The sequence below is a fragment of the Plectropomus leopardus genome, chromosome 15, assembly GCF_026936395.1.
Source record: "Plectropomus leopardus strain MGB_pleo_1.0 chromosome 15, ASM2693639v1, whole genome shotgun sequence".
Lineage (NCBI taxonomy): Eukaryota > Metazoa > Chordata > Actinopteri > Perciformes > Serranidae > Plectropomus > Plectropomus leopardus.
In genome coordinates, this window is record NC_142190.1 from 4,922,283 (window position 1) to 4,937,864 (window position 15,582).

The 15,582-nt window shown below is 39.3% G+C and overlaps 1 protein-coding gene across 1 annotated transcript in view; it reads left to right on the plus strand.

Annotated features, from left to right (window-relative positions):
- clmpa (CXADR like membrane protein a) overlaps positions 1 to 15,582 on the plus strand; it is a 97,117-nt gene that overhangs the window by 19,536 nt on the left and 61,999 nt on the right. The window contains exon 2 of the mRNA XM_088088751.1: positions 10,426 to 10,934. Within this exon, the coding sequence (XP_087944877.1) occupies positions 10,901 to 10,934 (34 nt within the window). The 5' untranslated portion in view covers positions 10,426 to 10,900. The remainder of the gene's footprint in view (positions 1 to 10,425; positions 10,935 to 15,582) is intronic.

The following is a 15,582-nucleotide window of genomic DNA, read 5'->3' on the forward strand; positions in this document are numbered from 1 at the left end:
GAAAAATACGTTGGATCTGCGGAAGTGCAAGGGGCGGATCTGACTTATAGACTGTAGTGAGGCCTCGCAGACAGCCTGTTTCTCAAGTGGCCCGACCCTTAAATATGCATAACTTTGGGCCTTGATGAAATATAAATGACTGAGTTATAAAAAATAAAAAAGATACATAAAAATCACCCCTTATACAGTTATCACAAGTGTTGAAATTAGCTATAAAGACCAAAACTCTTTTTTGTACCAGACTGTAAACATGCAATTTTAGAATCAGCGTCTGTGGGAATTTACTCCGTTTTGGAGCCAGCCTTCAAGTGGCCATATGATGAACTACAGTTTTTAGCACTTCTGCATTGGCTTCATTATTCACCCACAGAGGCTGCTGCTTGTTGTGGACTGTAAAACAAAATCCAAGATGCAACAGTATTCTCCCCTGTACTGCAATATTGTGTGGGCACTGACAAAAAGGAAGGAATCATCTCTTTCTTCTTCTTTAGAGGCCAAAACTATTTCAGGTGTAAATAATACATTTGGTGTCTGAATTATACAGTTTTTATTTCTTTTGAAACAATTAGTCTATTATTGATAGAAGAAAAACATCATATCAGCAGATTTCCAAGTTTTCGGTGTATGTAACACAAACTAGATGTCAGTTGCGTATGTTCTTGCTATTGATTTTTCAACTTTTTAAATGTTTATCAAAAAAGTATTTTCTGGAGTTTTCTGGACAAAAAAAGAACCGCAGGGAGATTGCATGTATGACTTTTGCATATCTGGTGCAGGATGCATTGTAGATAGTATGATTAAAGTTTAAGACATAGACAGATGAGCTGTCTTGAACTGCATGGATTTGCGGTTCAAGACAGAAAGACTTTGAGACAATGTTGTCATTTGATGTGAGTCAACTGACGCCTACAGCACGCACAGCGCCAAACAGACAGATGACTTTGTCACGGTATCAGGGATAAAACTGCTGCTTTTTCTATCCTGGTTCTTCAACGCACATCAACCTGCAATGACACATCAAGATGCTAAGCCAGCTGCAAAAGCACCCATACATGTGTCAAGAATGCATTTTAAAAGAGCTCTTCCCCATGGGTAAAAATTCTCGACATGGACTTGTTGGATTTGCAGTTTTTGGATATAAAAGCAAGCAGTTGGCACAATGCATCTTTAAAGCAGTTACAAACAATAGTGGAAATGAAGTGGAGAATGAAAGGCATTGTTGGATGTGATGATAATGTCCTCAGCCTTTATTGAGCCGTGAAGAATCCCTGAGCAAGGAGAAACACAGGGGCTGCTGTACCCTTGATACATTTTTAATGAGCCTGTCTTTGTTCCGCTCTCTGCTATTTCAGGAGGATTTTCACAGTCAACACACATTTGATCATGTAGATGCCTTTTGTCTTTGTTATTTGCTGCGAGAAAAGAGACACTGTTGATCTTCCACTGACCTGGCATGTTAATATGTATCACTTCACGACTGATAGTAGATCAGAGACACGCAGATCAGTGTGTAGTCGTAGAAAAGTGACACATTTTTTTGTTGTTTTAGCTCTGTATTTATGCACATATTAATTGGAATGAAGCTGTGGCAATGAGATTAAAGTGCTGACTCTCCACTTTAATGAGGCTGCTTGTATGTACATCAGATGGACAGTGGAAGAACTAAAAGCCCTTATATGCATTGGCCCCTGATAATTAGATACCAAACTGTACTGGACAAATAAAGTGCAGCCATGATATATGCAATATTTGAAGCCCTTTTTAGTGAAGGTCTGTCTGAAATCTGCCTGCTCAGCCAAATGGCCAGAAGAAAATGTTGGCACTGTACGTTTCTGCACAACAAAGATACGCTACATTTGTACATTTCACACATATTGTGTAACGCCCTTTAGTTACACACACAGAGTAATCCCCAATTTTTCCAGTTGAGTTTATGTTTGTATTGTGTTGTAGTTTGTTATTTACACCAGCAGAGGACACATCAGTCACACACAGCGCCGCTCGCGGTCTGAGTCCCTTGTTTTTTTGCTTGTTTTTCCTTTCCTTCCCTTCACTGACGCCGATGAGAGCAGACAGGCTACAGCCAAGAGCGAGCAACAAGTGTTAGAAAAAAAACTAAATGAAAGTGGGTAAAAGCTATTTTTGTTGTAAGGTATCGATTCTGAGAAGTATCCACATCGGGAGGAGTTTGTTTTTGGGTTGTGAACATCGCCGTTTATTCTGTTTTTGCTGAGGGAAAACTCCGGTGAGTAGAAGCTATTAGCGTTTAGCATAGCATGCTAACGGCTGCCGACTATGGCTAGTTACTCACTAAATACATGAATATATCATTAGTTACGTTGTTATGTTTCTTAGAAGACGTTTTAAAACCAACCGGAGATATATAAGAGTTTGTTGAATGCGAGAATGTGGGTTTATTTTGTACTTCTGTGTAGAAAATGTGCTAATTGAACAGTTGCTATTGTAAAATGCTAGCTAAAGCTACGAAGCTAGCGGAGCTGATGTTGTGAGCTAAAACACGCAGCAGTGCGCAGCTGAGTATTACTGACAGACAGTTACTTAATTCATGTTTCTCAAACATGATTTAGATGTGATTCAGTCCATGATTTATGTGTACTATGTGGTGGTAAAGGCTTAAAACAGCTAAAAAGTAGTCAAAAACAATTCATATACACCATTTGTATGTGTTGGCTGTTAAAAGTTCATTTTATAGCTGTAAATGATACATTGTCAAATTTGAGTGGTTCACATTCATTGATTTAAGAAAAGAATAAATACTGTACAGTTGATTTAAGAAAATGTTTGGAAAGAGATAAATAATGGATCTGAAAAACTGCTGCTCTATGCAGGTTGTTTTTTTTGGATGTATGAGTGATTCCGATGGCGAGCCAGAGCCCGAACCAGCGAGACCTGGAGCAGGGACCCGACTTACAGGCGTGGAGGGTGTAAGGACGGGGACAGCTTCATCGAGCATCTGTAGAGATCATATCACATCATACAGATAAGAGACAAAAATCACACTACCTGGGTAGATGAATGATACACACTGACTCTGGACAAACTGGACACTGACTGATTCGGACATTTGACCGTTTTTGGACTTATTCATTTACCATTTTGGGCCCATTTTTCTATTTTATTTGCACTTTGAATATTATATCTCTTTATTGTGAATTTGTTCTGTGGTTATTTACAACTGAGGTTGTTATTGGTAAATTGATGGTGAATTCTGAGTAATTGTTTTTTTGAAATACCAAGAAGTACACAGTCAGCCATAGCGGATCTATTAAATTTGTTGAAATTGAAGAGTGGCTTTCCTGCCAATAAATATATTCTTGTTACTCTTTTCTTTCCAAACCGTTGTTCTTGTCACATCTATCCTCCCTGAGCGAAACTATATCTTCTGATCTAGCCCAAATTACAGTAAGTGACATTAACGTTAGTACATGTGCACTAGGAAATGTCACATAGAACGTGTTACAATTGTATCAACAGTTTTAAAGTAATGTGAACTGGATCTGTTATTGGGAGGTGGAGGGTTGTTCCTGCCATTTGTCCTGGATTTTTTAACCACCAAACACGGGTGTTCTTCAGTGACCTGTTGCTTTGTTTCTTGCTGGGATAGTGCCAAAAAAAGCTGTTGTTTTTTGTTACCATTTGCTGTTTTTCTAACAGAGATACAAAAGTGGTGGCTGGTCACTGTTTCTGGCATGAAACCACAAAAAGCAATAGTTTTTCAGTGATCCATCGCTCTGTTTCTAGCACAGATAGAGCCACAAAACGGTGGTGATTTTTAGTGAAGTGCTGCTGTGTTTCTAACAAACAGAGACAAAAAGTGGTTGGTTTTTGGGACCTATCGGCTTTGTCTCTAGCTGAAATAGAGCCACAAAATGTAAGTTGTTTAGTGACTCATTGCTGCATTCTGGCAGGGGTAGAGCCACAAAAAACATTGTTTTTTGGTAACTCATCGCTTTATTTCTCGATAGTACCATTAAAAGCAGTTGTTTTTGACAGATTAAGCAGTTGGTTTTTACTGAGACATCACTGTTTCCTGTCAGGATTGTGCCTCCAAAAGCAGGTATTTTAAGCCAAAACATGATCTTTCTCTAAATCGAGTGGTTTTAGTGTCTAAACCGAGCCACGCGAAAACCAAAGCCTTGTTGAAAAGTAAAGTAAAGTAAAGCAAAGTTTGCACATATCTGACAATATCAAAATGTCCAAAAGAGGCGGTCCTGGTGCATCTGTGTGACCAGCGTCATTTTAGCAATACCCAAGCAGCATATTTTGACACTCTGCAGGCTCAAAGTAACTGTTCAGTTGAAGTCAGGCGACTGACGTAGACAGAAAAGAACATTCCACTGTATGACATTAAAAAAGTTTTGATTTTCTTGGATACGATTTTCCAAAATTCAAAGTACTGTATATATAAAGCATATGATTTTCTTCCCTAATAACCATGCCTCTCCACATCCTTAAACAGCTTTATAACTGAAAGCAGCATTTTAACCTCATTGTGTTGGAAAGGAGAGATGACACAATAAAAGTGTCACTGTTCAAATGCCTACAGTCAGCCTCATATGTAGGATCAGAGCCTCTCTTGGCACAGAGAGCAAAGTCTACATCTGCTCAAGCTCTGCTTTGTTATAAGAATCAATCTGACCTGCAGTTACTCAGAATGCATCTCTTTCCTTCATGTAGAGTATTGAATTTATCTTGAATGAAATATTCTGTTTTTTTTAACACATCTGCATCTGTTTACCTTGCAACAAAAAGTCTGCATTTCCATAATGTTTTCAAATTACTGCAACACATAACCTTGTTATATATTATATGCATTAATCACCCCATCTGCTCTCCCACTGCGTGCAAAATGGTGAATGCTGTTTCTGATTATTCTTGTGGTCCCTTTTATCATCTGCCAGAGGTTATACTTCAACATTTATCTACCTGATTCGACTAATTGAATAAAAAGGTTTCATGTTACTAATGATGACTTTTATGATTAAATACAGCTGTGAGGGCGTTTAACGGGATAAATGGAAGATTGCAAAGTGCTAAACATTTCTAGTGTGTGGCTTGTATCTACATCCATTAACTTCATTGCATCCTATGGGACCGTAAAGGGAACATCCACACTAAATCACATCAGGCAGAAAACCAGTGCTGCACTCCTCTCGTTGAGTTCAATTATACTGTACTCCACTAACAATGATAACACAGCAGGATTTCAATGAGCTGTCAAAGACAAAACACCTGCTGCGTCACTGATTAGGATGTGCCCGCTGGGATTCATTGTTGATTTAACTTTTAATGACAGAGTCAATCACTGTCAACGTATCGTCCTCCGTTCCAAAATAGAAAACACATTGTTTGGATTTTAGCGTTCCCTCTGATTGCTCTCAATCAGATCGGAGAGAAATCCTCCTACTGTGCGTCTCTCTCACGCAAAGTCTGTCCTTCCAAGAGGAAAGATAAACTAAGATAATATGAATAAGATAAAAACTGCGCATGGTGCAGGGGATTATGTTGTATATAATTTATCTAAAAAGCAAAGATCACTATGTGCTCAGCTGAAATCTGACTGTTGAAACTGGAACTCTTTCCAGTTTGTTCTCTACTTTCCTTTCTATTGTGAACCGCATGATGCTGAATTTAGTAAGAGAAAAGTAGATGTTGATTTTGTAAATATAGAAGTTTCATGGTATGTTCACATTTGAAAAATACAAATTAGGCAGTTATCTGGAGAAAGTCTGGGAGAATAGAAAGAGGGCACTTCATTATAGCAGTTTATTTGGGATGTTGTTTTTTGAATGAATGAATAAATGGGCTAAGCTAAGCCAATCTAAACCATTATTCCTCCTGAAGGAAATTATGATTGCTGACTATGTTAACTATGGCAGAACTAGCTGTTGCCTAGTATGTCTTGCAGCCTGTTCTATTTCTGAAGTCGTCAAATATCATGGCTCTATCAGGGATTTAAGCATAAGCTGCAAACGCCAAAATCCATCCTTTATGGTAGCATGAAAAGCTGCCAGATTGTTAATGCAGCTGAACCTTTCCCATACGCTGCTGGACAGCATCAGGTTGAAACGCTGCCAATAACAACGTGATATAAGGAGCTGGAAGGTCCATGTAGTGTGGGTAGGAGGGGCATTGGATGGGTCCAACAAACCCTAAAACTTTCACACAGAAACCTGGTGTTTGCTTCCGGCATGAATGTAGAGTCAAACTATGATGAGTTTTTTCTAAACCTAACCATATGCTTTTGTTGCAGCATCCCATAATGTCAACAGCAGATGCAGAAGAATACCTCGAGCGTAATACTTAGAAGTGAATGTCTACTGACAAAGCAATGATATGTGACAATTTTGGATGATATCATGATGACATTTCAAGATTTCTCACTTTGTTTTGGAGCTGAAGGAGCATTTACCTGCTTAAACTGCATTACATTTATAAAATAGTTTATGTATTGTAAGGAAAAGTCTTTTATTATCATATTAGTGTATCTCTATGGTTATTTGCAGTCTTGTTTTTTGTCTATATGACAGAAAATGTTACCACCCATAGAAGTCAATCAGAATGTGATGTCTGCATTTACTTGTTGTAATTAACAACAGGTAACACTGCAGGCCGACATGTGAAAGCCCAACTGGGAACACAAGTAAATAATTAGCAATAGCTATAAACTTCGTGTAACACATCAGTCTTATACTCTATATTGGAACTATATCTTAAATTGCAATGTCCCTAAATAAATAATTAAAAAAAGAAAGAAAGAAAGGAAAACAATAATGGCAGTTGCACAGTAACTGCCTGCTGTTGTAACACTGAGACTCAGTCAGAGGCACAGCAGTAATTCTTATCAGCTTCCCCGCTGTTTATGGATCTTTGATTGAAGTCTTGGACTATTTCTATATTTCTAATTGGCTTCCAAGTTGTCAAGTGTGACGAAGTGTGTCTGCAGAGCAAAAAGATTTTACACACAAGGCAGAGGAATGAATCTCTTTGAGCACATTTTCAAAACCTCTTAATGAGCTCCATGTTAAGGCACTAGTGCAAAATTTAACATTTTTTCCACAAAAAAAGACTTCCATTACATTTGATGGCAAACTGCTAATGCAGCAACCCAGCAAACAGTATGACTAGGTATCTTATATACATAGCAATCATTATTCATATGCATGTCTCTGTGACAAAGACAAGGCACAGCTGAGACCATTTAAATACCTGTACTAATGCATTTAGTACTAATTTAAAGTGCAAGTGTTTCCTTTGTTATTTTCATCATTTGACCATTTAATGTTTCCATGAAACAATGCAGTTTAAGAACTTACTAATACTTTGATACAACTCCTTCAAGCTGAAAAGACACACAGTCTGTAAGACCATCTGCCCGCGGTTCCTTATTTGAAGTGCCATATTTGCACATAAGTTAGTTTCATTTTTAAAAAACTATCTTGGAAAAGCTCCCAGGCTGTTTTCTTCCATCACAGCACTGTCACAGCTTCATGATACAGAGCGCTGTGTCTTTGAATGGAAAGGAAAAAAGGGTTATTTGATCAAAGCCATGTCTTCACCCGCTGTGTTTACACCATGTAGCAATGACCGGATCTGTGTCATGCGCCACTAAGTCATGGAAACAGAGGCACACGAGACGAGTCAGTCTCTTTCTGATATTCACAAAAAAGGGACAGGAGTCCATAACTAGGGAAAGTGTATATAAAATAAACATATAAGAGAACAAACTATACTCTTTCTGTAAGGTCATAAAATGAAGTGAGTGTACATTACTCAGGACCAGTGAGATTATTATTCTCTGTGGTATTAATGTAGTATTTTTAAGGATATTGTCAAAAGTAGAATTGTTTTATGTTTTTTGTCTGGCATTTGAAAAGTATATCTCAGTTTGCATCTTTGTAATGGTTATGATCTAATTCTTTATTACTGCATATGCATTATAGTGTCTACTCTATGCAACTCCCTGACTGTACAAATTCTGACTGATTTCTACAAGAGACAAGACAAAAAAAATCAATATAAACATGTTATCCCTAATGTTCCAATAGGGATTCACTCATTTCATTTCAGATCTATTACTATTCATCACATGTATTCCTACAGGGACCTATAATGTGATTATAGTGATAATGTGTTCCTTTGTGCGATGGCGTTCTGCATCTCTTTTCATATATACTGTGATAATTTCACTTCTACAGAGACTTATTGTTAATGGACTTTTAGCTGTAAGATGGTGCAGTGGTGGGGATTCATGTCCAGTGTGAAAACAAATAGTCCATTTGCCAGCCTGTAGAGCCCATTGTGAACCCAGAAATGTTGTGTAACCCAGTTTTATGTTATAAATGCATAGTATGGGTCCCCAACATTAGGAAACCGCTGGATGCTAACTTGCATATGTTGGGCAATTTACATAATATACTTATTTTGCATGAATTTACATAATGGCAGTATTTTAGCTACTGCTTGGCCATTTTGGACATTATTTGGGTGGGTTGGGTTTTTTGAGGATACTGAATCCATTTCTGATGTTTTCAAAATTCTAAATTTATGTTTTAAAACCAGAAGTTTGCATATTTTAACTGCATTTGGGCTGATTGTGAATTAATTTTTATTCAGTTTAGGTGTTTTAGAGGACACTGAATTGACTGGATTAGACAGGTAACTTAATCTGTATATTTAAAGTATTTTAAATAATTGAAATAATTTCAAATACGTTATAAATAGTACTATATTTATGAATTCACAAATAGATCAGTGCTTGAAGTTTGAACATTTGAATTCACAGACCATCACATTAATACAAAGTTGGTAAATGTTGGTAAGAAAGGCAGGTAGCATGGCAAAGGAAGTATAATAAAGTCATGTTTAGCAAGTGGGACACACAAGTCCTAAAAACTGTTGTTTTGGTTTGTTTTTTTTTTAAACAAAATTATATCCAAAAATATCAGAACAGAGAATTATATGCACACTAGTTAAACTTGTTATAACAAAACAATCATTTATCATCCTCAAAGAAACCCCCAAACCAACCATGTCCAAAGCAAGTGGCTAAAATACTGCCAGCATATGTGATCATGCACATTTATACAAACTAGGTAAATTATGCAAAATGCCCAACATATGCAAGATAGCATCTGGCAGTTTCCTAATGTTGGGGACCCAAACTATGCATTTATAACATAAAACCTTAGGGTACTCAACATTTCAGCGTTGACTTTGCTAACAAGTTGACTAAAAACTTAAGGTTGAGTTATTTTAAAAGGGCTATATGCCAAAATCAGTGTGAGTTGTCTTGACACTGCTGTCAACATTGAGGAGGCTGAGCCGGTGATGCTAACTTTATAAACACTGTTAGACAACTGCAACAATGCTAAGAGTGCTGATAGAGCTGAAGGCGGTAACCGCGGAAACCCAGAGGGTGAGCACTATGCTTCCATGACAACAACGTCAGCAGTAACTGCCATTAGGTGTAAGCGGCAGCAATGAGCTGCCACTGGGATACACACATGCACAACCAGCCAGTTCTCAATCCCAAGTAGTCAAGTACCGCTGCTTTTGCAGTGATTTTGGCGTAAGATCCAGAGCTGTATGTAACGCTGCTCGGTGGCTGAGAACGCAATCACACAGAACCGTTTGCAGTGTTATTGTGCCGGACAGCTGTACTGCAGCTATTGCAAAAAGGCCATTTTCTTTCTTTCTTTCTTTTTTTACTTGTCCTTTTTTCTTTGTTTGTTTGTTTGTGGTTTTATTTTTGTGCTAATTCTTGTGCTTTTTACTAATATCTTTTAAGTTGCTCATTGTCTTCTTCCCATGCTTTTGGAAAAAAACAGCTAATTTGACAATTTCAAATCATTTTTACAGAATTATGTAATTTTAAACTATTTCCCCCTGAGACCATTTCCTTATTTTTGGTGTTTTGTTTGTGCTTCTATTTTCATACTGTAGTTTAGATAATTTTCATTTTTTTATTGACTTCTTGCTGATTCATTGGTCTTTTCTTCTTAGGTTGCTCACTGCCTTCTAAGCATGTTTTTGAGAAAAAAACGCCACTTTGCCCAAGTTTCAAAATTTTGATATGCCTTTAAAATACTAAAGAATATATTCATTTATTTATTTATTAGGCTATTTCATGGCTTAAAGTTCTTGTACAAGTTAACTACTTTTCACTGTAGACCTGATAAAACCGAGCACATGTACAAATAGAAGTCCTCTTAATGTGCATTATTCTGTGTTTATGTAAATATTTCACATTTTTAAGGAAAGAAATTCATGAGGACAGAAATGTTTTTTGCAGAACAGGAATGACCTACATATTAATGCCACGCATTTGTATATAAATGTTGTGAAATGCATCACACTATAAAAAACAAACAGGGGCAGTACAATGTCATGTTTGTCCCGTAGGAGGATGCCTGCCTGTGTCGGGACGCAGTACAGTGAGCACTGGATCAGGAAACGGAGGTGTGCGCCCGCATCAACTGTAGAGGTCCCCATTTTACCGGCTGCTACAAGGCACACCTTTGTTGCACCTCCTCTTTTGATTTCCACGCAGCGGGCCACGGGGCAGGACGGACAGAAGGGAAGCTGCGTGTGGACTCGTGTACACCAGGGAAACACGCCGCACACGAGCTGAGGGTGAGCTCAAGGAGAAGTCGCCGTGCTGCGCTGGTGATCAGTTTGAGCAGGAGATGCTGCTGCTGCGCTTGAATGAATGAGAATGCTGACGCTGTATGCTGCGCGGCGTGCTGGAGACATGCGGTACTCTTCACTCTTCCGTCAGGTCACACTGTAGTTACTGTAAAGTCGATCCAGTCAGTCACAGAGACATCCTGCACACTCTCTCCTCTCCTGCTGGGATTTGTCCTTGCTGGATGCCGGGATGCCTGCTTCTCCTCTCGCCACACTGTTCTTGGGTAAGTTCAATGCACGTTCCCGGCTGTAGTTGTGGATTTTGAGGTGTGCATGGCTGTGTGTACGTGTGCATGCGTGTGTGCTCTCAGACAGGATTTAAAAATGTGTTTTTGGAGACAAGTTTCACTATATGAGTGGAGCTGGTGGCTGTATTGTTGTTTGCAAAGTAGCTTAGAAAAGAATTCGTTTGGGAGTTTATGGAAGGCAGTTTCACAGAGTAATGCATGAAATTTAATGTGCAAAATATTGCAGTGCTGGCATATTGTTGTATACTTCTAAGTGCAGTAGGGTAATTATAAAAACACTATTGAAGATCTCTTGAGCAAATGGCAATGAAGAAATATACCATAACCAACGATGAGATAAAGGTGACTACAACCTATTCATGATTTCCATTGCTATTTTATCATTGTGTAAATAATATAGTGATGTCATTGTTGTACTTTTGAGCTGCAGAAAAAGTAGGAGTGGTATTCAGAGGTCATCACTGCCTACCATAGCCACTATCGCTATAGAAATCTGAAGAATATGAAAATTGCTATTTGTAATTCCATATGAAGTGTTTCATTGTTGAAATGTATAGGCATTGCAATAAAGTCTTGTTGTACACAAATTTTAAGGCCGTGACACCTAATACCAAGCTGGTTGTTTAGCATAATGATGGTACTTTATTTTATAATTGAAATGTATAGGCATTACCTTAAAATATTGCTGTTGTCGGGGAACTTTAAGGTCGTGAAACCTAATGCCAAGCTGGTTTTTGAGCAGAAAGATTTTAGGATTTTACTTTACTTGATATAAAACTGGCCCTACTGCTGACTTCCATTCAAAATTGTGCCTTCTGCATGATTGAATGGCGCCTTATATTCAAGGACATTCGTTTCTTCTTTAGTTCTTAAGGTTTTAGTGAAAGTGTGGTGTGTAGAAGATTGAAGACTTTGGTGAAAACTAGGGTCAAGGTGACAAGATTTCAATGTTCTGGTTGTGCAGCATTGTTTCTGCACTGAAAGTCTTTTTCTATGATTCACAAAATGGCAAAAATGCTTTGCCAAAAGTCTTATATGTAGTGCATTTTGTAGGTTCAATGTATGTGTGGTAAAATTTAAACAAAAAGATCTCTATGTGCACAGTTACGCTCAGGAACTGTAGCATTAGCCTGAGAGACTGGTAGGTTCAAAGCTGCTCCAGAAGAGGAGAGACGTTGTTTGTTGTGTGTCACAGGATAAATTGAGAATGAGGTTTATTTTTCGGTTGACTGTCCTACATACAAAGCTATCAGGGGTGCACTTTTCAATAAAATGACCTCCATTCATGTTGATTTCTTTTGGTGGGATGGCGATGAAAAATTTGAGTTATGTTTTAAAAGGGGAACCGTTTTTTGTGGCAGAATTCGTTTGTCGGGCCTTGGATAGAAGGCAGAGTATTATGTATGGTGACTGAGCAGTAAGATTGCACATATTTTGGATTGATCACTGCAATGATATTGTAATGGTGTAAACCCATGAGGATCAGGCACATGTTCATGTGCATGACATGGAATCAAGAAATCAATGTGGTGCAAAAGCATTAGAAACGTCTTTTTATACAAAGGGATATTCTTTCTTATCGGCTCCTCGAAGTTAACCATACTTGTTTATTTACTTTGTTGACAGAGCAAATCATGAGTAGATCTATTGTGAAATGTATGTTGTTGGTTTCCACTGCCTGTCCGTGTGTTAGTCAGCACGCATCAGACACGTGTGAGCACATCCCGGCCCCGCGCTCAGCCGTCACAACAGCACAGGGCCATGACATTACAATTAGTCCAGTTGTCCATGGGGTGATGGGAGCTTTCATTAGTTGCATTATAGGAGCGAGGTTCGACAGGCCATGGCGAAAACAGCACATTCTACCTCGTGGCGCTGCCTCCCTTCGCTCTGCAGTTGAAAAACTTGTCCTTGCTTTTGCCGCAAATTAAATGCAGCTGAATAAATCAGACGGAGCCACAATTAGTATTTTAGTTTTTAATGAAAAGAGTTGTGTTTTTCTCTGAGTGAGAGCAGCCACCGAGCTTCACATATTTGTTAACTGGCAACATATTTGAGGGTGGTCTGCATTCTGTGCAATGCTGACTTCACCTCAGGATTAAAGTACAGCTCACACCCAAGCTATGAAGATTTCCAAGGCATGCTGTGCTGGAAGCTATTATCATCCAACAACTGCCTGTTCATGTGACCTTGAAATGAAGATAATACAGTGTCCAAGGCCAGTATCGTACAATTAAAAGCCTTTTACATGATAATTTGTCATCCCTCATTCATACTGGAAAACAGCAAAACTAGCCGGATGAGAATGAATTATTTTCCTAATTGTGGGAGACTGAATGAATGATTATTGCAGGATTTACGTGCCAAGGGGATGATGAGGAAATTAGGCTCTTTTGTCCTTTGGGCTGGACATAAACTCTCCAGCTCTTCTCCTGGATTTGTCTCCTTCACCCAGTTGCTTTTATGGACCACACTGTATTTTTAGTACACTTTTTATTTGACCTTTATGATACTCATTTTTTGTGCCTCCTGCCTGGTGCAGTACGGGAAAATATCCCAGATATCCTCAAAGACTAGCTGGAGCCAGTACCTCCCATTTCAACTGACATGCACAGCATTTCAGAATCCCACACTGAAACCCCAGTACCAGACACAGTGCTGGCAGGGTATATTTCTGCAAACCACGGATGTGTTACATTTTCACATTATTATGTAGCAGATGAATTGGAATTTGTTTTTGGACAACTCTGTGGTTAATACATTGTTAAGTTTAGGCACAAAAACACCTGGTTACGGTGAGGAAAAGATCACGTTTTGGCTTTAAAACACTGAGTTGAGGACACAATCCCAAGCAGGAAAAGCAACAATGACTCAGTGAAAAAAATAAACAACACTTTGCCACTATCCTGGCAGGAAAAGCAGAGATGTCTTTTATGCCACTATTTTCATTGGAAAAACAGCGATGGGTCACTACAACACACCCACGTTTGTGGCAAACGAAATCACTGGCAATAAAGCAATTACTCGCTAAATCCGGCACGCTCTCATGCTGAAGTCGTCAAGTAGCGCCACTTTTGCGGTGCTTTTGGTGTAAGATCCCAACGCCAAAAGCCAGCTTTCGCTTTCACATTATATGCCACTGGACAGCGTCAGCTGAGAACGCGGACGGACAAAAAAGGTTGTTATTATATGCCAGCGGATGGCCGGAGAGCACCTTCTGCAGCAGCATGATAAGCAGACGGGTTGCAACGCTGCAGGTAATGGCGTAATATAAGAAGTGCAAGGGTGTCTATGGGGTAGGTGGGAAGGATGATGGATGGATCCAACAAACCCCGGACTTTCATGTTGGAGTCCAGTGATTGCTTCCTGTTTGAATGTGATGATTTTTTCCTAAACCTCACCATGTGCCTCTTTAGCCTAAGCCTAACCATCCGTGCCAACATGTGCATTTTCAACGTCCTGGCACTGGTTGTGATGTGCTTTTGCTGCCTAAACATAACCACATGCAGCGTAATCCCACCATGTGCTTGTGTTGATATCACAGTAGCGCCATTTAAAAAAGACAGATACCTAGAGCAAAATATGTAGGTATGGAAGTCCTCTGGAAAGCAGAAATATGTGATAACTTGGGTTGAGAACATGTTGCTAAATCACATCCATGTTTTTGTTTGTCTCGAACAGTGGTCTGTAACTTGGCAGGCATCTCTCCTATGTGACATATACTTTGTCACTTTAGAGACATTGATATGATGCATATGAAACTTGCAATTGTGACATATTTGTGGTTTACACAAATGTACAATGCCAAAATTATCATATGCCGACTTGATTGTTCACTGAGTTAATCTAACCTCCACTAAGGCCAAGTAATGCCCTATCCTGCAAAGATAAGGAAATACAAAATTTACTTGTGTATCAGTCTCATGATTTGGATCTGCTTCAAAATTTAATTGGTCCCTCCTTGGCCCATGCTACACTCCTCCACCAAGTTTCATCAAAATCTGGCTGATAGTTTCCTCCTGAGAAAGAGACAAACAAACAAACCGAACCGAAAACATAACCTCCTTGGCGGAGGTAATGAGTTAAGCCATATCTGTCCCCTTGTCTCTATATATAGAGGAGATCACCAGCGGCAGGCGTAAGGATTTGTCAAGTGTGGAGATGACAGAAGTCTCCAGTGCCAGAGGTTAGGATGTGACATCTTGCAGGGCTCTGGCCTCAAATATCTGGCAGCCGCCCTCCCTCATCTCCCTTTCATCCCTCTCTCTTTCCCTCTTGTCTCCTCTTTCCGCCTCTGCCGCGTGTCTCATAGGTGACTTTGACAGTCAAGAGACTCAAATAGGTAGATAGCTCGATTTGTTGTTGTTCTGTGGGATGAGTGACTGGAGTGTCTGCAGACTTCACTCCCCCTCTCTCTCTCTTTCTCTCTCTCTGATGCACATGCCATCTCTTCTTTGTATCAGTCCAGATTCACCTTGGGTCTCCCTGCGTGCTTGCCAGCATCTCGCTCGCTGCCCGTCATGTCAGACACTCTGAGTTAGTCAGAGCAGAGCACTGTCACATGTCGTGTGCAACTTACACTCACAAGACACTATGAATACATGCCTGTTAAAGGGTGTTTTTG